Source organism: Aphanomyces invadans, assembly GCF_000520115.1.
Source record: "Aphanomyces invadans strain NJM9701 unplaced genomic scaffold supercont1.27, whole genome shotgun sequence".
NCBI classification, from domain to species: domain Eukaryota; phylum Oomycota; class Saprolegniomycetes; order Saprolegniales; family Verrucalvaceae; genus Aphanomyces; species Aphanomyces invadans.
In genome coordinates, this window is record NW_008580172.1 from 631,369 (window position 1) to 656,142 (window position 24,774).

At 56.1% G+C, this 24,774-nt stretch overlaps 9 protein-coding genes across 10 annotated transcripts; 3 read left to right on the top strand and 6 right to left on the bottom strand.

Annotated features, from left to right (window-relative positions):
• Positions 1 to 78: 78 nt before the first annotated feature.
• H310_10717 lies at positions 79 to 1,656 on the bottom strand. 2 transcript variants are annotated; one of them, XM_008877165.1, is made up of 6 exons: positions 1,354 to 1,656; positions 1,084 to 1,296; positions 909 to 1,030; positions 583 to 825; positions 402 to 534; positions 79 to 353 (listed from the first exon to the last, which is right to left on the bottom strand). In XM_008877165.1, exons 1-6 carry the CDS (start codon positions 1,624 to 1,626, stop codon positions 282 to 284), a joined length of 1,056 nt encoding a protein of 351 aa, XP_008875387.1. In that variant the 5' UTR covers positions 1,627 to 1,656; the 3' UTR covers positions 79 to 281. The 2 variants fall into 2 exon arrangements, with proteins under 2 accessions (XP_008875387.1, XP_008875386.1); XM_008877164.1 differs by having other exon boundaries at positions 79 to 534.
• Positions 1,657 to 2,374: 718 nt separating this feature from the next.
• H310_10718 (hypothetical protein) lies at positions 2,375 to 4,422 on the top strand. The gene is made up of 10 exons (XM_008877166.1): positions 2,375 to 2,403; positions 2,473 to 2,717; positions 2,784 to 2,848; positions 2,900 to 3,057; positions 3,108 to 3,223; positions 3,377 to 3,607; positions 3,672 to 3,891; positions 3,950 to 4,045; positions 4,101 to 4,226; positions 4,287 to 4,422. The coding sequence occupies exons 1-10, from the start codon at positions 2,380 to 2,382 to the stop codon at positions 4,386 to 4,388; spliced, it is 1,383 nt and encodes a 460-aa protein (XP_008875388.1). The 5' UTR covers positions 2,375 to 2,379; the 3' UTR covers positions 4,389 to 4,422.
• Positions 4,423 to 4,650: 228 nt separating this feature from the next.
• On the top strand, positions 4,651 to 6,932 carry H310_10719 (hypothetical protein). The gene is made up of 9 exons (XM_008877167.1): positions 4,651 to 4,841; positions 4,888 to 5,126; positions 5,180 to 5,363; positions 5,406 to 5,456; positions 5,518 to 5,559; positions 5,609 to 5,733; positions 5,817 to 5,907; positions 6,003 to 6,234; positions 6,278 to 6,932. The coding sequence occupies exons 1-9, from the start codon at positions 4,686 to 4,688 to the stop codon at positions 6,655 to 6,657; spliced, it is 1,500 nt and encodes a 499-aa protein (XP_008875389.1). The 5' UTR covers positions 4,651 to 4,685; the 3' UTR covers positions 6,658 to 6,932.
• On the bottom strand, positions 6,907 to 7,619 carry H310_10720 (hypothetical protein). Its single transcript, XM_008877168.1, has one exon. It carries the CDS (start codon positions 7,579 to 7,581, stop codon positions 7,060 to 7,062), a length of 522 nt encoding a protein of 173 aa, XP_008875390.1. The 5' UTR covers positions 7,582 to 7,619; the 3' UTR covers positions 6,907 to 7,059.
• Positions 7,620 to 8,080: 461 nt separating this feature from the next.
• Positions 8,081 to 9,753, bottom strand: H310_10721 (hypothetical protein). Its single transcript, XM_008877169.1, has 3 exons — positions 9,102 to 9,753; positions 8,644 to 9,060; positions 8,081 to 8,587 (listed from the first exon to the last, which is right to left on the bottom strand). Exons 1-3 carry the CDS (start codon positions 9,570 to 9,572, stop codon positions 8,141 to 8,143), a joined length of 1,335 nt encoding a protein of 444 aa, XP_008875391.1. The 5' UTR covers positions 9,573 to 9,753; the 3' UTR covers positions 8,081 to 8,140.
• A 909-nt stretch (positions 9,754 to 10,662) lies between these two features.
• On the bottom strand, positions 10,663 to 13,297 carry H310_10722 (hypothetical protein). The gene is made up of 6 exons (XM_008877170.1): positions 13,188 to 13,297; positions 13,028 to 13,130; positions 12,541 to 12,978; positions 12,040 to 12,492; positions 11,485 to 11,886; positions 10,663 to 11,435 (listed from the first exon to the last, which is right to left on the bottom strand). The coding sequence occupies exons 1-6, from the start codon at positions 13,256 to 13,258 to the stop codon at positions 11,265 to 11,267; spliced, it is 1,638 nt and encodes a 545-aa protein (XP_008875392.1). The 5' UTR covers positions 13,259 to 13,297; the 3' UTR covers positions 10,663 to 11,264.
• A 39-nt stretch (positions 13,298 to 13,336) lies between these two features.
• On the bottom strand, positions 13,337 to 14,194 carry H310_10723 (hypothetical protein). Its single transcript, XM_008877171.1, has 2 exons — positions 14,172 to 14,194; positions 13,337 to 14,128 (listed from the first exon to the last, which is right to left on the bottom strand). Exon 2 carries the CDS (start codon positions 14,105 to 14,107, stop codon positions 13,448 to 13,450), a length of 660 nt encoding a protein of 219 aa, XP_008875393.1. The 5' UTR covers positions 14,108 to 14,128; positions 14,172 to 14,194; the 3' UTR covers positions 13,337 to 13,447.
• A 923-nt stretch (positions 14,195 to 15,117) lies between these two features.
• On the bottom strand, positions 15,118 to 16,686 carry H310_10724 (hypothetical protein). The gene is made up of 2 exons (XM_008877172.1): positions 16,562 to 16,686; positions 15,118 to 16,493 (listed from the first exon to the last, which is right to left on the bottom strand). The coding sequence occupies exons 1-2, from the start codon at positions 16,633 to 16,635 to the stop codon at positions 15,197 to 15,199; spliced, it is 1,371 nt and encodes a 456-aa protein (XP_008875394.1). The 5' UTR covers positions 16,636 to 16,686; the 3' UTR covers positions 15,118 to 15,196.
• A 743-nt stretch (positions 16,687 to 17,429) lies between these two features.
• On the top strand, positions 17,430 to 24,516 carry H310_10725 (hypothetical protein; the record flags this gene model as incomplete). Its single annotated transcript, XM_008877173.1, has 21 exons — positions 17,430 to 17,909; positions 17,974 to 18,525; positions 18,670 to 18,869; positions 18,964 to 19,038; positions 19,137 to 19,287; positions 19,344 to 19,459; positions 19,606 to 19,712; positions 19,845 to 20,168; positions 20,301 to 20,675; positions 20,718 to 20,944; positions 20,990 to 21,145; positions 21,191 to 21,370; positions 21,549 to 21,789; positions 21,835 to 22,173; positions 22,224 to 22,283; positions 22,349 to 22,536; positions 22,587 to 22,776; positions 22,824 to 22,932; positions 23,036 to 23,491; positions 23,564 to 24,399; positions 24,425 to 24,516. 21 exons carry the CDS (start codon positions 17,430 to 17,432, stop codon positions 24,514 to 24,516), a joined length of 5,454 nt encoding a protein of 1,817 aa, XP_008875395.1.
• Positions 24,517 to 24,774: the final 258 nt, after the last annotated feature.

A 24,774-nucleotide genomic window follows, 5' to 3' on the forward strand; every position in this document is an offset into this window, starting at 1 on the left:
TATACATTGTATATGACGTTGCAGCAATCTCGAATAATATGTCAAATAATGTCCAGCATCATCGTCCACTTAAAACAATTTCCCTTGAATATTAAATGTATTTTAACAGGTTATTCAATTTCTTTACCTTCTCGGCTTCAACTGGAATTCTCTTGCTCGTCACATCAAGTACACTCGTCCAAGGGCATCACAGCCGCCAACGTCATCCGCGGCACATCTTGGTGCAATGGAGAGCAAAGTAATCCCATGCGGCCATCGTCCATCTTCCCCGATGGCATTGTCTAGACGGGTGTGGAGAGGTCAACAGACGTTGATCGTTTTGGCGCGCTGGTGAATGCCACGGACGTCATCACCTGAAAAGACTCGATGAAGAGGACGCCCTCAAAATCACACATTTGTACCGCGATACTGGCAGCTTTAAATCGTCGATATGCGTTGAATTGCCGCAGTTGCCGCAACGCCGTTTCGAGTTGCACGTTACCGACGTTGGCTCCGGCGATCCAGGGTAGTTTGAGGAGAGTTTTGGCGGTTGGTCTAGTTCGAAAGGATCATTCACTTGCGAGAAGAGCAGACCATCCGTACCTCACATTCGGGTCCACCGTGAGCATCAATCGGATAAAGTCCTTGGCTGCTTCCGAAATGTTGTCCCAGTACGGGCTGTGAAACTCGAACGCGCCTTTCTTCACTTGCTGGAACAGCGCGTTCCGATTGTCGTTATGGAACGGCGGATAGCCGCAAAGGAGGATGTATGTGATGACACCGATGCTCCAGATGTCGACGCCGTTCCCGTACGCCTTGCCGCGGAGGACCTCGGGGGCCACATATCTACGCGCGACACGTGAGCCGTTGGCGCCAAATTTGAAAATGAGGCAATTCGGCAGTCGAGTTATATTCTAAAAAATGCATACCCTGGAGTACCGCATTGCGTGATGAGATGATCCTTGGAGAGGTCGACGCGCTTGGCGAACCCGAAGTCGGCGAGCTTGAAATTGGCATCGTCGTCACGATGGACGAGTAGGATATTCTCTGGCTGCATGCGTGCATGTAAGTCCACGAATGTGCTGGTGAAACACAAGAACAAACCTTGAGGTCGCGATGGACAATGTTGGCAGCGTGAAAATACGCGGTCACTTCCAGGAGGCCCTTGACAACGTCGCGGGCTTCTCGTTCGGTGTAGAACGTTTTATCCACGATGCGGTCAAACAACTCGCCACCTTCCACGAACTCCGTGATCAAGATGAACAGGTCTGGCTCCGAGTACACCGCGTGAAGCTTGATCACATTTGGGTGGTCCATCTACATTAAGGTAGGAAACAAATGCAAGGGGAATGTCGAGGGAATACACGAGCGCACCTCCTTCAACACTGACGCTTCCATAATGAATGCTTCGACTTCATGGACGTCGAGCATCGCTTTCTTGATGCATTTCGCGGCAACCTTCATCTTGGTCTGCTTCTGCGTAGCCATGCGCACGACAGAGAATGCGCCGCTGCCGATCACACGTCCTAAATCATAGTGCTTGCTGCACGGGTCGGTCTCGAACATGGTGCATGTAGCGACAAGCTCAGCGATCCTGTCTTCTTTCGACCGCCCAGGCGGCGGTAGAGGCGGCGATAGAGACGTCATGGCCACGATGCAAGCTTGCTCCAATTTGTCAATGGTCACACAGTGACGAATGCCGTTAAATTACGCCCCTATCAACTTCAAAATTATGTATAGCTGTGATTCAAATCGCTGAATTTCGTTAATTTACGCTTTCCAAAATAGCTATGTGTGACTCGGGCAATTAATTATACCGCCGCGTTTTGATGTTGCAGCCACGGCGGTCAACTCGATACTGACACTACCAATGCATCGCTGTGGAACATCGGAGATGATCTCCTGTTGGAAGCAGGCGAGATCTTCGCCGTCCAGTGAAGTGAACCCTGGCTACATCGGCTTTCGGGCGAGGCACTGTCGCTTGCGCGTCGTGCGTTCACCTTGCCGAATTGATCGTAAACTGTGTGGAGTCGCGAGAAGTGCGTCAGGTTTCTCACCGAGTCTATCAAGGTCTGCGGCAAGTGAACCCTTCGGCAACGCTGCAGAATTCACCTCTCACGACTTATGGAGCCCCTTTGTCGTGGCCAAGCCCCTCGCCACCTTACGAGAGTGTGTCGTCGCTGCTACCTTCGCCCGCATTGAAAGAGTGTAGGTGGAGACCTGCATTCCGTACCAAGCGGACGTATTATTATTAGGATGTGTCGAAATTTATATAATTTAATAGTGGAAAATTAAAGTTCCGTCTTTGAGCGCTGGTCCAGATGGTAAAATTAAAATATTTCGCACGAGTCACGCGGTGAAACGCGGATTATTTCTTCGGTACAGAATCCAATATCCGCGATGGACAACAAGTTCATCCCGCAGGTAGGACGTCGGCGCGGTAGACGGCGGCAAAGCTGCGACTTTGATCTCATGCACGCTTCTACACCACAGGCGATTCAACTCGTGACCCAAGCGATCCAGGAAGACACGAACAAGAACTATGAAGCTGCGTTCAAACTGTACAAGCAATCCCTCGAGCACTTTATGATTGGCGTCAAGTATGAAAAGAACCCGACGTCCAAGGAGATCATCATGAAACGAGTCGAGGGATACATGACGCGTGCCGAGCAGTTGCGCGAGATGCTGGAAGGACAAGCCAAACCGAAGGTCGTCGCAGCCGGCGGCACCGCTGAAAAGTACGTGGGCTTGACTGAATGTTTAGTGTTCTTCCTCTATCAACGCTCTTGCTTCACTCTACGCAGGGAAAAAGATGACGAAGACAATGATGGCGATGCTGAAAAAAACAAACTGCGTGGCGCGCTTGCTTGTACGCACACATCATCTATCCAGTCGCAGGATCGAATTTCTCTGTGTATAGCTGCCGTCGTGTCGGAGAAGCCCAACGTAAAGTGGGACGATGTCGCTGGGCTCGAGGCAGCCAAGGAGGCATTGAAGGAAGCAGTGATCTTACCTGCTCGGTTCCCGCAGCTCTTTACCGGGAAGCGTCGGCCGTGGAAAGGGATTTTACTGTATGGGGTACGGCGGCATTACCGATCCCGTCCAAATCCTCAAGCCTTGCTCCGTAGCCTCCCGGGACGGGGAAATCGTACCTGGCTAAAGCTGTCGCGACAGAAGCCGACTCGACCTTCTTTTCAGTGTCGTCGTCCGATCTCGTGTCGAAGTGGCAGGGTGAATCTGAACGGTATGCGTCTTCCTCGTCCAGCTGGAATGCGTGGATAGCCTTGTGTGCGAGTCCTGATATCGATCATGGTCGTGTGGTGTATGCCGTGAATCGAATGGTGGCGCGCCAGTGTGTTGGCGAACAGGACGCGGTAGACTCACACGGGCGTTGTAGCTTGGTCAAGAATTTATTTGAAATGGCTCGAGAGAAGAAACCGAGCATCATCTTCATCGACGAAATCGATTCGCTGTGTTCGAACCGGAGCGAAGGCGAGAGCGACAGCACGCGGCGCATCAAGACCGAGTTCCTTGTCCAGATGCAAGGCGTTGGCCACTCCCATGACGGCATCCTTGTGCTTGGCGCGACAAACGTTCCGTGGGAGCTCGATCCCGCCATGCGCCGACGGTATGCCGACGTTCTTCGTAAATACAAACCACGACCGAAGATCATGAGTGCGACGTCGGTGTAGGTTCGAAAAGCGCATTTACATTCCGCTCCCGGAAGTCGAGGCGCGCAAAGTCATGCTCAAGATCCACTTGGGCGACACCCCCCACAGCTTGAACGATGACGATTTCACGACGCTCGCCACCAAGGCGGAAGGATGCAGTGGGTCCGATATTTCCGTGCTCGTGCGCGAAGCACTCATGGAGCCGCTGCGTCAATGCCAGCAAGCCCAGTTCTTCTGCCGAGTATGCCACCTTTTGTTGAACAAGACCGAGGCGATGACATGGTGATGCGATGGAATAGTGCGACGATAAAGCAAGACCGACTCGAAATGGGACGTTCTTGACTCCTTGTGAAGACGACCCACCATGCCCGCACTGCCACATGAAGCTATCGTCGGTAAGATCACGAGGGTTGTGGAAGTAGGAGGGTCACATGTGGTGGCTCTGTTTAGTGCCCATCGAATTGCACGGGATGCAAGACGCCGTGCCAACGTTGTGGATCGTATCGCATGCGTCTGTACGACTTGCCTGACCGCGGGTTCAACGATTCGCAGCTCAAACCCCCCATGGTTTCCATGGTATGTAGCATATTGGCATTATTCCGTGGCACGATGGAAATTCATGCTTGGGCTGCCTAGACGAACTTCAACAAGGTGCTCGAGCACTCGATCTCCAGTGTCGCGCCGGAGGAACTCCACCAGTTTGTCAAGTGGACTAGCGAGTTTGGTCAGGAAGGTTAAGCAAGAACAACAACGCATATGCACACGCACTCCATCTTTCTACTCTTCCTTTGCTCGAGTCGTCCAATTCTCGCCCGCAAGACTGCGTCCGCCGTGCCATCATTCGAGCTCGTCGCAAAATTCTTGGTGAAAGATGTCAAAACGTTTGTTTCGAACCAAGCGTTTACAACTATCGAAGGAAAACACCCGTTTAAAGGGACTAATGAACGGGTATTTATGCTGTTTTTTATTTCGAGGTATGTTTCGAACATGAGAAATAGGATTGCAGCCGATCTTCTTTCACCACTGAGCATCGCCATGATGCGCGGCCGCATGGTGGGAGTTGTGCTCGCGAGCCTTCTGGTCTGTTGCCTCGTAGTGTTGTACATTGCGACGTTCATCTCGTCAGTGTCACCTACACCTTCACCATCACCGACGCCAACGGTGCCCTCCATGGCGTTCCACGTTGTTCAGGTTGGTTGCGATACTTCCGTTGTCGCGACTCATCGAGTTATCCTAGTACAACATCTTTGGTCGCCCGTACGCAGTGTCGAAGGACGGACAGGATGAGCGATTGCACCACATCCCGGCGTCCATCATTCACAACGTGTGTCCCATGGCCACGTGTGGAGGAGTTGACGTGGTGACATTTGCCGAAGCTGACATCGATTCCGAGCGTGCGCACATGCTTGCTGCATTTAACGACCTTGATTTTCGCCACCACACAACAGTCATCAGCGATACAGATCCGTTCACCAGGTATCACGTGTGCCATTCCCCCGTCTGCACGGTTGTGAATTGGTGGTTGGTAGTTTAATCAACGGTGGAGTTCTCATCGTGTCCAAGTGGCCCATACTTCGCGAAGCGCAGCACATCTACCGCAATGCATGCCACTACTCGGACTGCCTCGCCGCCAAAGGCGTCAAATACGCTCGAATCAACAAGACCGTCGGAAACACGTCCAAGGCGTTCAATGTGTTTGCTACTCACATGCAGGTACCCGCTGTCTCCCACTTAAGTAGCGACCGGCGAATCTAGGCCTGGTCGACACCGCTGGGCCGCGCCGACCGTGTCAAGCAGGCGTCCCAGGTGCGTTCGTACCACGTTCAGCGTTCCAAATCGTTGCAGCTCACGCATCGTTTGGTTTCAGTTTCACGAGTTTGTCGAGGCGCTGGAGATTCCTCACACCGAGGTATGACGGGTGGCCATGGAACGAGTGGCTAGAACGTGGCCGTTCGTAGCCGCTCATTTTCGCCGGAGATTTCAACGTGGACAACCATTCGTTTGCCGACGAAGTCTCGCACCTCATCCAGTTGCTCCATGCCACTGCGCCCGCACTTGTCGGGGCCCAACAGTACACGAGCGAGTACGTCAGAGAGAGTGACGTGATCGAGTTACAACATGACGTTATCATCCGCGGGGGGTCCCATCACGTGATTGTGACGATAGCCCACGAACCAACTTGTTGGTCGGGCGAGATGGCGCAGCGGCAGCCGAAGGATGCGTCCAGCAGTACATTGACAGCTGGGGGCCGCTTCATGTAAGTTCACCATCTTCTCTCCATCTCTCGCTTCGCCTCGGTCTGCATGGAATCCTCACGTCATCGAGCTTGCTATTCATATCGCACACGTTTAGAACCACACGTACATGCCATCGCACCTCACTCGCGTTCCTTGTCACAATCTGGCCGCCTCCGCCGCGCACAGCCGCTTGTCGCCTCCACTTCTTGAGGTCACGCCTGCGTCTGCCAGCGCTGCCACAGCAGCATCGTCGACTTCGTCGACAACCGTCTACCTTTCAGAATCTAGCTTGTGCTATTGTCCGTGTTGTCCATTAGAGTGGCTCGATTACGTTCTTTACGCCCAAGGTACCGTCGCTATCTCGAGCAACTCGCTCCATTCGTTGCATAGCTCCGTATGAACAACCGGTGGTGCCACCGTCCGTGGAAGCTGTCGTGCTTCAGACTCCGCCTGCACAATCTCTGGCCGTCGAGTGGAGCTCGCCCCACGAGAAGGGCACGTCGCTTCTGCTTCGAGACTACTCGGACCACTACCCAGTCCTTGGCAAGTTTGAGTTCCCCATCCATGATTCTCAACCCGTTTTCCACCTCGACGGGTGCTCCACCGACGACGACTGTCATTTCCATTCGTTTCGATGCTACTGCGAAGGCGCCGGGTGCTTTTTCCATGGCCGCCACACGTCTGGCAGCGATCTACCATCCACCCATCCCGTGAACAAGAACTGTTTGATGCTGAAAACCCGACTCGAATGTGTGTGTGGGCCGACGTAATGCGATCCTAAGAACAAAGAAGTGCTCTCTCCAGTACATAATGCGTCGAGAGGATGGCAAGTTGCGCGGGGCCACCACGTAGCTCGCTAGCGAAGAAGGCCAGAGCATTGTTGACAACAAACGCTCGCGCACTGTCTCCGCCTTCCGTTGAGCGCGACCACGTCGTGTCCGCGCCTGGAAGGTGTTGCTGGCATCACGAGCCATCAAGACAGCGCAACTCGCACCACTGCGAAGCTAAAGTCGATCGAGAGGGGTGGATGGCACGAATCTATAAGCACAGCACTCCCAACGAGCATGGACGACGATGCTGTTCGTTTCCTATGGCCTACCCGCCGGCCTTGGCACCTGTTCAAGAGCACTACGAGCTTGATATGCATGAATGGATAGCACATTCACGGGGACTTAATCGTGGTTTCGTCGCTTCGTTGGCGGTCGGGTGTCGCTTCTATCGCTGTCACTGGAGCTGTCGCTGCTGGCGCGCCGTTTCTTGGATGACTTTTTCATGGCTTTCTTGGCTCTTTTCGAGTCCTTCTTTCTCCTCTTTTTGCGATCGTCTCGTCTGGATGAGGTGGATTTTGACCCAGTGTCGTCGTCGCTCGAGCAGATGGCAGCCAAAGCTTGGGGGTTCAATCCACTGCCACTGTGCAATGCTGCGACGCTGCTGCTACTCCCCTTCGCCTTGTACGACCTTTTCTCGCGCTTCTTGTCACGGCTTTTTGCCAGCGAGTCGCGGTACTGTTCTGTGTCGGCGTCGAGCTTGGCCGCGTCCTGGGCCTTCTTGAGCTTCTCCAGCTGCTTCCCGACAAGATTGTCGTACATTCGCTGTATCAAGTCTGCCTTTTCTGCCGCCGCAGACCCCAACGCAGCCTTACTATGCTCCTTGCATGTGCCTGCAAAGCACCGCGGGCACGTCGAGTTCGACATCGCCGCTGTCGTCGAGCTTTGGGCAACGCAACCTCTCGAACCAACACTCTTCATTTTGTATGTGAGATGCTTCTGACTACAATTTATATGCACGCGCATTCCCGACCGTTCACGTCGTGGTCGGATGAAGAGCACGTCGAGTGACGGGGGGCCCGTCAACGTGCCATGCCGACACCTGCCGCAAGTCGGGGTCATCTATAATGGGTTGCCTCCGCGGCGGACTGCCCTCTTGGATCACCCATCGCCTTTGCAACGATGTTCAGCACTGTCGTCGCTGTGGTCCGCGATCACATACATCGCTTCATGGAATCGCCAGCAATGCGCCGCCCGACGTGCGGACATCGACGTCGATAGGACGAGATATTTCCATCCGATACTCACGATCGCACACATGCGGGAGGACTTGCCATGCCCGACGTCGAGTTGCAGTCAGCCGTTCGCTCGATATACCCGCCGCCACCTCTCATACGCATCATTTTGTTGCTGTACATGCAAGGGATGGACAGAACAAAATTCCTTTCGTGATAATGACCGTTCGATGGATTGCACGACGAACGCCTCACGTCGACCACCCATCGGGGTCGAGGACGGTCGAGAGAGACTGCTGCCGCCTTCGCCACGTCATCTTGTTGTCTTCCAGCATGGCGAAGCCAGCGTCCCGGCAGTCTGTCGTCGCCGCACGGACCCGAACGTTCGTGGCCATGACGTGGCGCGCTTCGTCCAACTCGACAAGATCGACGAGGGATTTGGTGGCGTGTCCCAGCATCGACGTATTCCGTCCACACACGACTTGGTCGGCACTGCGAGTCGCCGTCCGGTGGAGACGCGGGCTGTTGGCGGTGGACTGGGAAGAGGTCATGGTGGCGCTCACGACGCTATCGCTGCACACGGTGGCTGCCCCGTGCGCAGTGGACGACGTCAAAGCGCAGCTGGTGCAGATGCGCATGGCCTCTGACGTTCCCGAGACCTTGAATCTCCACATCTTGCTGCATCGGCCGCACACGACCTATAACGCCCACGGGTGTGGAAATCTCTTTGGCACACCGTGTCCAGCCTACGTACTTCGCCGCATTTTCGGCAATTGGATTTGTGGTGCAAGAGCCCAAACGATTGCTCGCACACGGCGCAGGCCGACCGCGCGTCCTTGGACACAAGCTCCGACGACGCAAGAAACGAGCCACTCTGGCTTAGCCTTTGCTCGCGCAGAAGAACGTCGATGGACAAGACACCGCGGCACCGCGCACGGACACCTAGCTTGCGAATCCAGTGTGGCGCATGGAGCTTCAGGTCGATCTGGACCAAGTGGGTGACTTCCAATACGCCCGGGCGATCCGTTTCCATGACAACGTGGCCACTGCGAACGATCGACGCGCGAACGAACCCAAGAAATTGGTTCAATGGCGGGCAACAGTTCAAATCGATGGACACCACCGACCGGATCCACCCCCGTCGGTTGTCGACCTCCATGTCGTGATGCGACTAGGCACTGTTAACACCGAAACTTGGACGAGAACGATTACCTCGAGCACGCAATAGTCCCGAGGGCTGATGACGCCCAGACCCTTGATTGGCGTCTCCATGACCATCCATCGCATGTAGATGGCATGGCGCGGACACTCTGGCGTCGGCTTGGCGACCGTGTACAGGTGATGGCTGTCTAGAACGTGCTTGGCAAGGTGGCAAGAGTGCTCTGTCGAGGGGCCGTTGGTCGCGTAAAACATCGCTGCAACTTCGTCGAGCGTGCCGTTGACGTCGGTGACGCTGCAATACGTGAGAACGTCGCCGGTCGAGTCGGTGTCGAGGCCAGAATACATGATCAAGCCAGGCTCATGCACGTCTTCCGTCCACTGGATAGGTCCATTGGTCCGTCGCGCGCAGATCGCAAGTTCCGTGGACGCACGTCGTGCGAGTTTCTTGAAGGCGTCCATGTCGGATGGCGCAAGTGGTGGGCATCGGAAAAAGTCACGAGGCAATGGGAGCTTGGCCGTCATGGCGAGTGTCGATGGCTGCGACAGGATCGACGCCGCGAGGACGGACCGTGAGAGATCGGTATGCACTGCAGCACCAGTTTGCCAAGCCACCGCCAGACAGTGACGCGCGTACGTGCACACGCGGCTAGGTATTGCTGGGCCGTCGCCGTGTCCCACCCAACAACCCACCGAAGAGGCAGCGCAAAACGTTTGTTATTCCCTGATTTTGCCCATTTCGATATATTTTTGAATGATATTTCACTGAAAAGTGCACAAAAATCCACGAGGGCACACCGAGTTCGCATGAACGACACAGTGCACGTGAACACTGCGTCCAGCCGACAACACACCTTCAGTCGTCGTTGTCCTGGCGGCCTTTTGGCTAGCCTTGCGAGTGGAAGCTAGTCGTTCCGATGGGGCACAATATCGTGGATCCCATCGAATCAAAATAATACGAGAAAAACATTTCGTTCATTGTTGAATTTCGTGGAAGTGATGGAATTCACGGATATTTTTTTACTAGTAGTATTTTCTCGGCCTTGTTGCAACTGCGATGCGGCCGCCGCGGAAGGTTCCCGCGCGGAGCAGACTGCGGCTGTATGAGGCAGGACTGGGTGCGGCTGACGCGCCATGGTGTTGACACTCTTGCCAACTACACTGTACTGTGTATGCGTTGTGGGAGCAGTTGGGGTTGTGCTCCCTGCAGCGAGCCGTCCGTGCGATTCTCCTCGACCTACCTATGGACTACTTGACGGGGCTGGCATGTGCCCGATGTGTTCGCGGGGGATAGGCTGCATGTACCACCGCCCTCTTTTGCGCCACAGGATGGTTGTCTCGCGCATCGACCCACGGGCTGCTCGTGACACTGTTGCAAACCGTGGGACGGTCGAGACCCGTTGGATGGTCCAAGTACCATACACATGGACCACGGACTGTGGTGCGGCGACTGCCCCGCAAGCGGGGGATGTCGTACCTTATGGATCGTCTAGGCTGGGCGAATTTGCTCGCCATGCACACGTCGAGTTGCTCCCAGGGTGCCCACTGGGACGATGCGAGGCGAGAGAATGGGAGCTAGAAGAACAGTGCGGTCCGTGAATGTGTGGAGATGAAGGCAGAGTAGAGGCAACGACCTCGTTGGGCGTTCTTACAAGCGGTCTAGTCAAAGCTCGTGGCGATGGTCGCACCGATCGCAAGACTGAGCTCGGCGAAGGTAGGGACCGCTTGCGCCAGCACTTCGGGCTTTTCGCGCGCGTATGTACGTACAGCATGCAAAAGCCGATCGGATACTGACGTCGCGGCAGGGAGTGGCTGGACAATCGACGCAAACTTTTTCAAGTCTCCCTGTCGTTGCCGCACTTCGGCTGCTTTCGACTGCGCCAGGTGCTGGGATATGCGTGCAACTTCCTCATTGCACAGGATGGCTTGCTGGCCCAGAGCCGCTCGACTGGTCGGCGACGTCACGCAGGCCTGTTGCTTGACCAGGTCCTTCGCTTGGACACTGAGTCGTCTGGCTTGGTCTTCCAACGACGTTCGCTGGGCTGGCGTGAGCACCACGTCCTTGTTGGCATGCAGTTTCAACGTTTCAGCCAACGCCTTGGTCTCGGCTTCCTTGCGCTCGCGCTCGGTCTTGAGCGCTGCAGCCGCTTGAGATGTTGCTCGCGCTGCGTGTTCAGCTTTGACTTGCTCGGTCTTTTTCAATTGCAATTCTCGGGCCTACGAATTCGTGAGGCGTCGCGGAGGTAGTCGAGATGGCTTCGGGCTCACCGCATCGACTGGGGCTGCGCTTTGCATCGCCGTCGCGGCTTGGCGCTGCGCCGTGTCGACCGCCGCAGCCTTGGACGGTGTGCTGGTGGTTGGTGGCTTTGACAGCTCGACCTTGTTCTCCTTCACATTGGAAAGTTAGGTCTGCCAAACCAGGAATCGATGCCCTTACGCCCTTTTTCGCCATGTCGGTATTGACGCGGAGAACCGCAGGCAGAACCTGGCGCTCAATGTGCTGCTCGACCTTCGCCAGCACTTCGATGCTGTTTGTCGTTGTTTTCGACGGGTCCTGCGACAGCAAGTTCGTGATGCGCTTGATATTTTGAAGAAACATCTTGAATCGTTCGTGGGTTTGAACAGCCTGTTGCGCGGCGGCGCCGGTCGCGCCTGCCGCAGGTTTCTGAGCCACAAGCCTGGTAAACTCACGCTGGGCCAGTTCCAAATCGTTCCAGTACTTGGCTTTGAGTTGCTTCAGCTTTTCCCAATACGCGTTCGTCTGGGAGTCGGCGACTGGTGACGGAGTGGCCGCCGCCACTGGCACTGCGGCGGGGGCTGCTGGTGTCGCAGGAGCCACCTGGATAGCATAGACCACGTCACGATCCTTGTGTTGGAGCAGTCTAGCAAACGAGCGCGACATAGGCATGCGCGGCACGATTCATTTTTGTATACCAGCCATCATGCAGCATGTGTCACGACGGCTAAACACCAGGAACGGATAATCGCTTACCGCCGAGGTATTTTGCTGGAGTAACGAATTCTGGCGTGCTAGCGCACGGGCGCGGACCTGGGCGGCATTGGCTGCTTCGACTTGGGCGTTCGTGACTTGGTTTTGCGGTGGGATCGTTGTGGGTGCGGCCACCGGTGGAGACGTCGCGGCGTTCGCGTGGAGCTTGGCCGTCAGGATCTGCTGGTGGCGTCGCAGCAGCTCTTCCGTCTTGGCCTTGTGCTCCTGGCTCAGTTTGTTTTGGGCAAGAATGTGTTGCTGCTGCAGCTGGGCAACTTGAAGGCGACGTGTCTCGGGAGGCGTATTTTGCGTCGAGTGCATGCTGGTCAGTTGGCTCTGCTCGACGAGCTGGGCCTGTCGTAAGCGCTGGAGTTCGTTGTGCTGTGTCGTGAGCACAGCTTGTTTCTGTTGCTGGAACTGCTGTTGTAGTTGATGGAGCACCTGCGTTTGGCCGGCCTACAACGTCAAGTGGTGTGAAGCCTACTACATCTAGACTTTTCGCACCATGAGGGGTGTGCTTGGAGGGACTACGGGGACGGCGGCGGCAGCCGCTCGCGCGGCCGATTGCTGCTGCTGTTGTCTCGCCAGGTTCAAGGCATGCAGTCTCTGCTGTTCTTGGAGCTGCTGTTTTTCGGTCGCAGCCTTTGCTTGGGCCTGGGCTGCAGCGACAGCCTGGGCGTGTTGCGCCTGCTGTTGCCGTGCAAGATTGAGTGCAGCCAGTTGTTGCTGCTCTTGCTGTTTTTTTAGCAGTTCAGCCTGCTGCATCAACATGGCTTGATTGTACTGCATGTTAGGTGCAGCTGCCATGGGATTTGCGTATTGAGCAGGCGCGGGGGTTGGGATCGATGACGGCTGTTGAATCGAAGCAGGCGCAGCGTCGGACGGAGCTTGTTTCTTCTTTAGTCCCGCCACTTTTTTCTCGAGTTTCGTCCAGTACGTCATCTACATGCGTGCCCATGAACCGTGCAACTTACGGTGCCACGCGATCTACCTTATCGGTGCACTGCATCCACAAATTCAGTTCAAACTTGGCAGCAGACTGCCACACCTTTTGCCGGTCGCTCTCTCCGGACAAACGAAGGAGTTCGACAAACCTAAGCACCCGTGAACCGACGTCAACTCAACGATTCCGCTTGGTATAGCTCACGTACATCTCCGTGATCTTCCCTGTGCGCATTTCCTGCGTGATTTCCACCCGCCATCCCGACGCCGCATCGTTCATCGGTGCAAACGGAGATTGTGCCCAAACTTTCGAATTGCGTTCGAGAGGTCGAATGAATTTAAAATACGCAATTTCGTTCCCCAGCGGTGGAATTCGTTTCAATATTTTAAAATGCTTTTCAAATACGGTCCTTTAAGTTCCTTCACAGTGTAAATACATTGACCACGAAGCGATGAGCAAAGTATAAAACTAAACTGAGGCGTCCACCGTGCACAAAAACTTGAGGATGGCATATTGGCCAAGCTGCTCCGCGATGCTCTTGCAATGCTTGACGTCGCCTTCCTTGCGATGGGCAACGAGGAACTTGACGATGTCCAAATGTCCGTGCCGCGTGGCGTCTTCTAGAGCCTTGGACGTGCATCCCTCGGTACGATGGGTGTGAAGGTACTCGACAACATTGAGGTGGCCATTCTTGGCAGCGGCATCCATGGCGTACGTCGTACACCCCTCGGTTCGATGCTTGTCGAGAAAACGAACGGCATCGATGTGTCCACGCGCAGCGGCATTGTTCATCGCGTAGATAGTGCAGCCTTCTGTGCGCTCAGTGTGGAGGTATTCGAGAACATCCATGTGGTTGTTGAGGGCTGCAAAGTCCATGGCATCTTCCGAGCAACCTTCGGCGCGATTTCGGTGGAGAAAGTCCACAACGTCGAGGTGGCCGTTCTTCGCAGCCACATTCATCGCCGCGTACGTGCATCCTTCTCTGCGGTGGGTGTGGAGGAACCGGATGATGTCCAAATGGCCGTGTTCGGCGGCGTAGTCGATTGCTTCTGAAGTACAGCCTTCGGTTCGGTACTTGTGCAAAAAGTAGACAATGTCAGCATGCCCATAGCACGCTGCGCAAATCATCGCCTGTTTCGTGCATGGGAGCTGCATGGAGTGAAAAAACTGCACGATGTCCATTCGACCATACCGGGCGGCGCAATCAAATGCTCGGGGAGTGAGGTACTGGCGTCCTCGACAGGCCAGCCACCGCTTGACGAGGGCGAGGTCATCTTCCAGAATCGAGATATGTAGGAGGAATCGAGGATCCAGTCCAAGCCAGTTGATGCCGAGATCGAAACCACCCGAAACCTTGAGCTTTGACGACGACCCCAAGATGGCAGCATATCGTGGCGGAAGCACGTAGTCGCTGAATTCCCGGTGCATCGCCTTCCATTCCTCCACTCGCGGCATCAGGTCACCGAAGAAACCGTCTTGGTAGTCGAACACCATGCAGAGAAGTGTCCTGTTCGTCAGGACGGCCTGCGCGGCGTTGCCTCGAGTCATCGCCAAAGCTTCATCCATGGCCAACTTTGCCTTTCTCTTCGTCGATTCCGGAATCATCGGACAGTACGTATCCGGATTATCACCTTGAACATCAAATGTTAGAGGCTTTCTCAAGTAGTTGCCGAGAGCTTCCATACGTGGAATCTGTGTGCACGTGTAGAGTTCTCCTTTGAGGGTGACAACGCTCGCTTTCGGTCGATATGCGATGTAACTTTGTTCCAATACGACGAGGGCCGTGCGAGCCACCTGAAGCAATCGATCGATTGCTCCCGAATGCATGGATGTAGAATTAGATACTATCTATATACAAGTTCATTTGGAATTTGTATTTTTGTACGGTTTAAGCACCCTGAAATATAATACAGCGCATACTCCAGCTTTCGTGAAATCAATTTTGGAGCTTACTGTTAATGTAATTTTGAAATCTGCACGAACACGATGGACCAAAATATTTTTTTTCGCGGTTGCGACTTTTACCAATCTCGTGGCAGGGTATGAGACGGTGTATGGCAAGGAGTGAGTCGCATGCAAGGCTGGACCGAGGGACGCAGTGCATTCACGTAACGAAGAGTAAGCCGATTCTAGTGCGACATGGATAAGCACAACGCTTCAAGCGTTCGTTGTTGATGGTGATGTTAAAAATGCGGTTAAAACTATCGTTGTTGCCGCTTAGTTGCCGCGATTCTTCTTACCCTTCTTCTTCTTCTTTTTGGACTTGGGAGCGTCGGTAGGACCTTCGTCGTCATCCTTGCCGGAATCACCTGCTTCCGCAGCTTCGTCCTTGATCGCTTCGACGGCGGGTGCAGGTGCAGCTACAACAGGTTCTTCGACGACGGGTTCATCAACTTCAGCAACTTCCACGGGCTCGGCTTCAACACCTTCGACAACTTCAACACGCTCGGCTTCAGCAGCATCTTCAGCAACTTCTACGGGGGCGAGTTCTTCAACTTCATCTTCCACGGGCTCGGCTTCAGCAACTTCAGCATTTTCCGCGGGCTCGGCTTCAGAAACTGCAGCCTCTTCCGCGGGCTCAGCTTCAGCAGCAACATCAACATCTTCCACGGCCTCAGCTTCAGCAACTGCAGCATCTTCCACGGGTTCGGCTTCAGCAGCATCTTCAGCAACTTCCACGGGCTCGGCTTCAGCAGCGTCTTCCACGGGCGCGGGTTCGTCAACTTCTGCGATTTCAGCAGCTTCCACGGGCTCGGGTTCGGCAACTGCGGCATCTTCCACTGGTGCAGGTTCAGCCACTTCGACTAACGACGTTTTGCGAGACACGGGATGCTTGGGCGATTCAACGGCAACTTCCATCGACGCCTTTCGAGATGACGCCTTCCTTGGTGACTCGACTGGGGCCTCAACTACGACGTACTCGCTGGGTTCAGCCGAGCCTGCAGAAGATTTACGAGACGAGGGCTTTTTTGGTGACGACGTGACGGATGGAGGGTCGACCGAAGACTTGCGCGACACTGGTTTCTTGGGTGAAGCAGCCACGAAGACGGGAGCTTCGACCTCTTCGATGACAGGAGAAGCGACGGGTGCAGGTTCAGGCACTTCAACCAAGGACATTTTTCGTGGTTTCTTGGGCGAGGCAGAAGCCTTGGGTGATGCCGTATTGTCCGCAGAGGACTTGCGCGAAGCTGGCTTTTTGGGCGAGAGGACCGCAGCTTCAGCGGTGGCTTTTCGCGAAGCAGGGCTGACTTCGTCGACGACTGCAGCGACGACAGGGGCGGCAACTGTTGCGACGCCAGTAGGGGCAGCCGCAGTCACAATAGCAGCGACTTCAACCACTTCCTTCGTAACCGCGGCGGCGGCAGGCGTTGGCACCTTGGCAGCAGCTTCAACAGAATTGGCAACTTGTTGTTCCTTTTCGGGGGAAGGGGACTGGACTGTCTTGGGGAGTTGAGGGGCCTCATACGGCGCGGGGATCGACCGTGCCTTGGGTGCCTCACGGGCTCTCACTTCTCTACTGGAGACACAACATGAGACGATGGCATTTCCTTCACAGCATGCCCTCATGCGAGCAGCACGTACTTGGCTCCCTTGGGGAGGAGGCGCTCCTTGGCTTCGAACCCGCCTTCGTCTTCCTTGGAGAAGCAGCAGCCCATCCGAATGCAATATCACGCACGGTTCACCAAACTCCAATCAATTTCACTTCGAAAATCTTTCATATGTGAAGTCACCTCGACTTTGCTGGGAGATTTTGCCCAGTTTTGGGCGACATCCCAATGTATCCATACAAAAGTCAAATGAACCACCTGGGACAATCGCCGTCAACAAAGACAACCGCCGGTCCATTGGGATTTTGGGTCTGGGTGGAACACGTTTTTTGCAATTGATTGGTCGGTCAATAGAATTTTATCCAATCCAAGTGCAATACAGCTGTAAAAAAACCCACGTGCGGCCCAGAACCGCCATGTCGACGACCTCGTGTTTTCACCTGGTTTGACGAAATGGCTCCCAAGGATGTAGTACTACTACTCAGTCACACTTGTTGATAGTAGTACTAAATGAAAGGTTACCTTGAGTAGTAGTTAGTACTTACTATTCCGTTGTCCCGTGGACACTGGAGTACACTGTACAGTAGTAGGAAATATTTCTACTACAGTGATCCCCCAAGTTTTGCAACACTTCAAGAATATACGTTTCTGAAGGCAATTAAAGAAACAAAGAACAAACAAGAATTCATTTTAAGAGACCATTGGATGCAGTTATTAAGTTGAGCAAGGTATTAATTTATACCTGTTCGCAAACCTTGGGGGACTACTGTACATACTATTCATATACTACAGTAGTACATATATAGTATTTTCCTCGAATCTCCCAGGGAAAGGATATTTGCGTGAAAAGATTTTTCCACAAAAGATTCAAGGTTGAAGTCGTCAAGGGAAGGTCGTGGACCATGCCGGACGCTGTGAAGCGCTTCGTTGGTGTCCTCGCATGCTGGATGTACCTTGTGGCAGGTTGGAGCGGAGATTTGAACGCGCTTTCTGGTCCCCGCGACATCTCTCTCAGCGAGTTTGAGGTGTGCCGCGCAGAGACGTTGCCCCTGCAAGCGGTGATCCTTCCGCCCGTGACGTACAACGTATCCCTCTTGCTAGGCAGCGATATCTCGTTCAATGAGTTCGTCGACGCCAAGCCGATCATCTTCAACGCGCTATCGACGTTGACACAGAAACCGCTACCTACCATCGATGTCCTCGCGGTGCACACGTCCGCCGTCAACGCTACAATGCCGAGTCCACTTGTCGTCGACGTGCAATTCACGCTGGATACTGTGTGGCGATGCATCTCAGGCACAAGTGCCAACGTCGTCGTGGGGGAGATCTACGGCGGCGCGTCCGCAGACGACGCGTTGGTTCCATGTATTACGTCCTTCCCGGTACGTCGCTGCAACCCTCGTCCAGCCTCACGTTCCTTCTCTTGGTGCCGTTTCCAAACAATAGGCGTGCTCAGCGTCATGCCGAGTTGAGCAAGGCATGCCTGCATCCGTCGAGGCACAACGCCAGGAGATTTGGACTGCGCTGCATTCGACTCTCTTTCAGCCATCGCTGGGTGCAAACTTGTCCTTGGCGACACTCAAGGAGTCGGTGGTCTTGTTTCCGTCATCCAATGCGAGGGACCCCATTACGATCGGCACAACGCCTGCATACTCGTCGCTGCAGCGCCAGCCGTACGTAACCCTGCGTCTGGCGGCAACCTGCCACATCGACAACCTCACACTTGATGCGACCACGGCCACCTCCCGGCCATGCAACGGCATCGACGCCCAGTTCTTGGCGTTTGCACTTTTCGACACGTTTGATGGTCACCTGGCCCTGCGGCCACACACGTTTATCGTTCACGCGCCGGTGTCGATCCGTTCCGAGGTGTATCGGATGGCATCGTCCGTCTTCGTTGTCGACGTCGCCGCAGCCGTCGACCGCACGCACACGCTTGTCCACCAGTTTCTGCAGCAATCGATGGGCCAGCTTCGGTCCCATCTATCTCAGTCCAACGTACGTTTCCATGCTCTTCGATCTTGTTTCGTCAGTGTGGGCTCCATTTTGTTCTCTCAACAACAAACGCGATCTCGTGTATCCAAGTGTTGCGGGCCGTGAGTCGACACAGTCTAGACTCACGGGCGACCTTACATTGCTTAGCCGACGATGGCCCTGCTCGCGATGTCCATCGATGACGTGACGTCGTGGCAGCCAGTGCCTTTACCGTCGTACTCGAGTTCCATGCAGTCCTTTCTCAACTTGACCTTGAGCTGCCCGTGGAATGTGTCGATGTGGACGAAGGGAATGCCGCTCGTGATGCGGGCATTGCAATATGCATCTCTCCCCGTGGCCATTCAAACGTACGTCCTCGGGGTGGTCCACCTATTTCATGTTCATCCCAAAACGCCATGGCTCTGGTTCAAGTGACTTCACCATGCTGCTGTCTCTCTCTAGCCATCCGTCGTCGGGCTTGCCGCTCTACGTCGAGATTCCCAACTCAACTCTGTCCGCCAACACGACCACGACAAGGTACAACGAATGCCCCCAAGATGTAGCCAAACAAACCCTGTCGTCCACTGTCCTCGGCGCATCGATTCGAGCGTCGATTTTACTTGAGGCCACCGTAGAACTGTGCTGTTTCCGCTGGTCGCACGGGTCGACGCGGTGACGAGCATGGGGCTCACGGTCGAAATGAGCACGCAGCTGGGCCTGGTCGACACTCCATTGTACTGCAACTTGGCACCACGCATGTCGCTTCTTCCGCCGATAGTGCAAACGGTACCAATCCTTTCTTCTCCTGGGCATGATGGCCGGACATTTGACTCGGACGGTAGTCGCCGCCAGTTGTCGCGATGGTGTACGTGGAGGTGCAAGTGCCGGTGTACAACTCGTTTGTGTCGTATTGGCTTGGTCGGGCCATCGTGGCAACAGTCGCGCCGCTCGGGGTCATGTACGTGGTGTGTGTGGTGCATGGCTTGGAAATGGTCTCGATGGCCCTTGTGCTTGGAATCCAACACAAGGCGGCCCTTGCTGGTGGTGATCTTGCCAGGGACCGCCACAATGTCGAGATGGTCACGAATCGGTGCATTTCCCCAGGGAGAGCGACGTTCGGGTGCACCACGTCCAAGTCGTAGCGGGGACTGAAGTCCCCACGGTCGAAGTCGCGTTTGAGATTGCGTGCGCGACCCAGGCTCAAACGAACGGTGCGTCGGCGGTCGGTCGAGTCGACTGAGGCGCGGATGGTTGAACCGTCTCGTTGGCACCATCCGCCATGCCCACCCCGTGGCCATATTCGTGTCATTCTGGACCATGCGATGCTGATCGCACGACCATAGGCCTTGGTGTATTCTTGGGATCGTCGGCATGGCCATTCCACGTCGATCGGTTCGTTACGCCCAACGTGAATCAGTCGGCGGTGGTCCATTTGCGATGGCAAGCGGCCACGCCGCCACCAACGACCATGTACCCTGGTGTGTCGTCGCCAGGGCTTCGTCCACCGCTCATCGGGTGCGATGCCATCATCCACACGACAACGTTTTCTCGACCACCCAAGCGGTACCAGTACTTGGCCCTGCAGTCTCCGTCGTACGGGCCTCCGCCCAACGTGATGTTTCAAATCTCGGCGGCGGCCGAGTTTGGCCAGAATCCATTCTTTCTCGGTACGTGATGGCGCGTTCGAGTGGGAGCGTTCGACGGCGTGTTTGGATGGACTGCGCGGGGACGTCTACCTGCCTCCTGTTGGTTTTCGTGCCGAGCAACGCAGTGATGCACTCTGTCGCTCCTGTTCCTAGACAAGATGTCGTCCCGCAGCGACGTCCGCATGGCCATGAACGACGACGCGGTGGCCGCGATCGTGTCGTCGAGTCATGTCACTCACTGGACGTTCTATACACCGCCCGACGTGATGCTGGACACGCTGCAAGTGTGCCTGTACCTCGAGCAGGTGCAGTCAGTCAGCCCCACCACCGATGAAAGTCGCGCCGCCGCCGCCGTCGTCGTGTGTGTGGAGAGTGTACAAGGCGCTGCCGTCCACGTTTCGATTCAAATCGCGCAACCGCACCGACTGGCAGCGTCGCATTCGATCGTCGGCCTCAACGTGGTGGTGTTAACTCTGTCGAACGCCGTAGCCTCGACAGACCCGACGCACGCCCTTGTCCCCGTCCACAGTACGTACGTCGCTGCTGACACGGTGCGCTGACCATCCACAGCGTGGTGTTCGTCGTGCCAGCAGCACTTCGCCGCGTGCCGCGACCAGCCCGTCTGCCGCGAATTCGTCATGGGGTGCTTGCCTCGCCAGATTTGGACCACGACCGCGCTTGGGGCAAAGATTCCGTGGGGGCGCGCTTACTTTGCGACACTTGCAGAAAACGAGTTCTTGACCCACTTGTCGATTCTCGACGGCCTCGACGCGTGCTTTCACGAGTCGCTGGCGCAGGTTCAAGCTGTTCAAACTCGACGCTGCGGCTGATTCGTTCGACAGGCTTCGAATGCGTCGACGGCGACTCGCTTCCTTGGGAACCAAGCCGCCGACGGTGCAGCGCTGGCCATGGCCATGCTCCATGCGTGGGGCTTGTACATGCAAGGACTTTCGTGCCTGGCCATGTTCCAGTGCCCTCTTGGCGTCCAGTCGCTTCCAGTACGCCGCCCTCGCGCCACGAGAGCCAACGCTGCTGATGTGTAGCAAAGTACGCTGACGTACCCGAGCGTTCGCCTCGGGCGCAGCGTGATTCAAGATGTCGTTGCCAACGTCCAGCTTCCTACCACGCTGGTGTTTACTTCTGCCGCCACGAACAGGACGCTTGTCTTTGCTTGGTTTTTCGTCCTGACGCAAGAGCTCCTGCGAACGACGCTCTTGGCCGCGGTACAATGACCTCCCCCCCTGACGTGTTGGAATGGCCAAAGTTGTCTGGCGTGCGCTCGACGACGTTTTTGCTGCCTTTCGACGAGCGTGACGATTGCCAGCCATGCATTTTGGTTTTGTGTGCATGGAATGCCTCCCCACATTGGCCCTAGTGCGCTGACGGACGCCTTTGACGTAGTTCTACCCGGGGTTGGACCCGCAGGTCGCGCCGTTTGTCGGCGTGAGTGTGTACACCGCGCCGACGGGCCAAATCACTCTCTACATGACGTACACGTTGCTACCATGCGTGGCGACGCCGCCAACGTTGCAGGATGCCGAGCGGTCGATCCCGATTGAGCCAAGTGCGCTGATTTTTCCCACCTCGTCGTGGCCGCGAATGGAAGACACGGACGACACCGGCACGTCCTCTTCACTCGTCGGTGGGTTTACTCGGGACGACGTCGCATGCCACGATCGCGGTGTAGGCGGATTTGACTACCTGACTTCGTATGGGGTATGCCCTGCATACGACTTGGCGTCGCCGCTCCAAACCACGCCGGACCTGCTCTACTTGAGCTACGTCAACACGACCCTTGAACCCCACGTTCCCCGCCTCATCCGGTCCTTCTTTTTCGACGAGCTCTCGACGTGCGTGGGGGGCATGCCAGGCGTAGTCCTCCAACGCGAGATCGACGCCATGCTGAACGATCCCCGGTGCGCCTCTGTGTTTGCATTTGACTGGCACGCCGTCCATTGGAACGCCACAACCTCGTCGCCCGACCAGGACGACTACACGACGAAAATATGCCCCATGTATGCCGCAGGTACGCCGCGCTTCGACAGCGCCGAGCCGTGATGGGTGCTCCACATGCAGGGAGACCGTGCTTTCGCGACACTTTCTTGCCTGCCATGGACAGACTTCTCAGTCAATCGGGTACGCGACTTTTGCGATTGTCGTGCGCCTCTGCCGGGCTCGCGGTGCTCACGAAATGGGCGCAGGTGGCTGTTGTGACTCGTTTGTGGCTCAAATGCAAGCCAACTTTGGTCTGTCGCCGACAGCGTTCGTTGCAACGGCGGTGGCGAAAGCGATGGACGTGATGTGCTCTGCGTCGACGTGCACAGGCACGTCGGTGCAATTGTGCGGCGCTCGCACGTTCCAGCAGCTCACGAGCCCGTGGATTGAACACGTACGGTTGGTTTGTGCGCTACGTGATACCGACACGCGGGGTTTGCATAGGCGTTGAAAGCATTCCAAGTGCATGAGGACCAAGCATGCGCTGCTGCAATGGGCCAAACGATCACGACGTTCTCGGGGGTGTCTGGCCCGTTGTACACTGCGTCGTGCCCCCTTGGAGGATGCATGCGCCACTGGGATGCCCTCCTGACTTGGATCAAGTCGTTCCCGATCTTGGCGACGTACCCGACAGGTACCGTCGCTGTGCACACGCCCGATGGTTCATCGTCGGTGGAATAGATGGGTTTCGTTTGATCGATTTGTTCGAGGCACGCGAGGGAGTCGACGGCGCGCTGCTGCTCGGGTTTTGGAACGACATGCTGGTGCGGTGGCACTCGCACGGCCTCGTGTACGTCGTCCATTCAGATGGCATCGTCAACATCTCGGCGAGTTGATGGCTACGATGATGGCTGCGTGTCCCGCATGGTGGATGAGCTGTGTATTTCTCGTAGGTGGCCGATCCTCGACGCTTGGACGTCATCGTTCTACTCGAACCTTGACTACGTGTACACGAATTGGATGGCTGGCCACAAGTTTTACGTCGCGACCAACTTTTCCACGTCGTGCGAGGTCGAGCCGACGGCGCCGTGGCACGTGACCGTGGCCGCGTCGCAGTGGCAATGCGTTCTCTTCCCAGGCAACGCCACGGCATCGAGCGTTCTGTTGGTGCGCGTCGCGGATCGCAACACGATTCAATGCGTGGCCAACCAAACAGGGCCAGCCAGCCCCACCGCAGTCGCCCCCTGCTCAACGTTTGCCCATGTCGACGCGTGCTACAGCGCCACGGCCGCAGTCAACCCAACGTCGCTCTACACATGCTCCGACGCATCCCTTGTCGATGCGTCCACGTGGTGCGGGTACACGCGGCGCCTCATGGACCGCACGTCGTGGCATTGCGTCGCATCTCCGTAAGTCGTACCTATCGCACCTGAATGTGTTTGAGGCCCGCATTGTTGGCTCATTTTCGTTTGTGGCGTCAGAACGTCGTCGTCTGAACAAGCGGCGATCGTCGCGGTCCGGCTGGCCAACGCGACTGGCGACGTCGAGTGTCTCCAAAGTGGCTGGGCCGAATGCCAGACGTTCCCGTCCGTGGCAGCGTGCGCCGACGCGATGCAGTTTTACACGCCACGATCGCTTCAAACGCTTCGGTGTGGCATCGATGGTGTCAAATTCTTCGGACACGCCGGGTATTTCGACCCCACCCACTGGTGCGCTGTGGCCGCAGCCTACTTTGACCTAACTCCGTCCATCATGTGGCCGCCGTGGCGCTGCACGGCCGGTGCTGGCGACGACATCCTCGTTGCAAGAGTCAACAAGGACAACGACGCGGAATGCTGGAGCTCCAACAAGTACAATTGTTTGTGGCTCCCGAACCTGACGGTGTGCGACGCCACGTTGCGCAACCTGACCAAGGCCGCGGCACTGGCGCCGCTCAGCTGCGGCCGCGTCTACAACACGATGTGGGGCGAACCAGGGTATTCGAATCCAGGGCACTGGTGCGCCAAGGTCGCCCGCATGTGGTCGTTGCAGCACACGCCGACGCCATTCGTGTGTGCGCCCGTATCGAACCCACCCGTGGTGGTGTACGCCGTCCGGCGAAACTCCATGCGCCACGTCGAATGCTTTCATGGCATCGACGTCGAAGGATGCGCGGCGTTCGCGACCGTCCAAGAGTGCCAGGATCAAGTCGCGTTGCTTGAGAGCGGTGGAGCCGCGGCGCAGACAACCACGTGCTCGTCGTACTCGAACCTGTCGCATTGGTGCGTCGCCGCACAGTCCGCGATCGATGCGCCGACCTACGTCGACGTCCCGCCAGGTACACATTGCCACGCCTTCTCCAGACCAACTCTTAGTGTTCGACCGCAGTGGGGACGTGGAATGCGACGAGGGTCTTGCCGCAGCCACACAACGCTTCGACCGACGGCTACGTTGACCTGAACGACTGGCACCCGTCGTCGTTTGCCTATGGATGGTGCGAACGATCCATGCGACGACTTTCCATGATCAATGCACACGTAGGTACGATGGCGTGTTTTGGCGGTTCCTGGGCGATCGATACCAAGGCACCCCGTGGACGTCGCCAGAGGACACTGCACCGACGTACGACATCCCGTCGAGTCTGGACTGGGGAGTGGAATCGACTCGGGTCCTCCTGCGCATCCCGTCCGTCGGCGTCCTGTTCTGCCGAGGA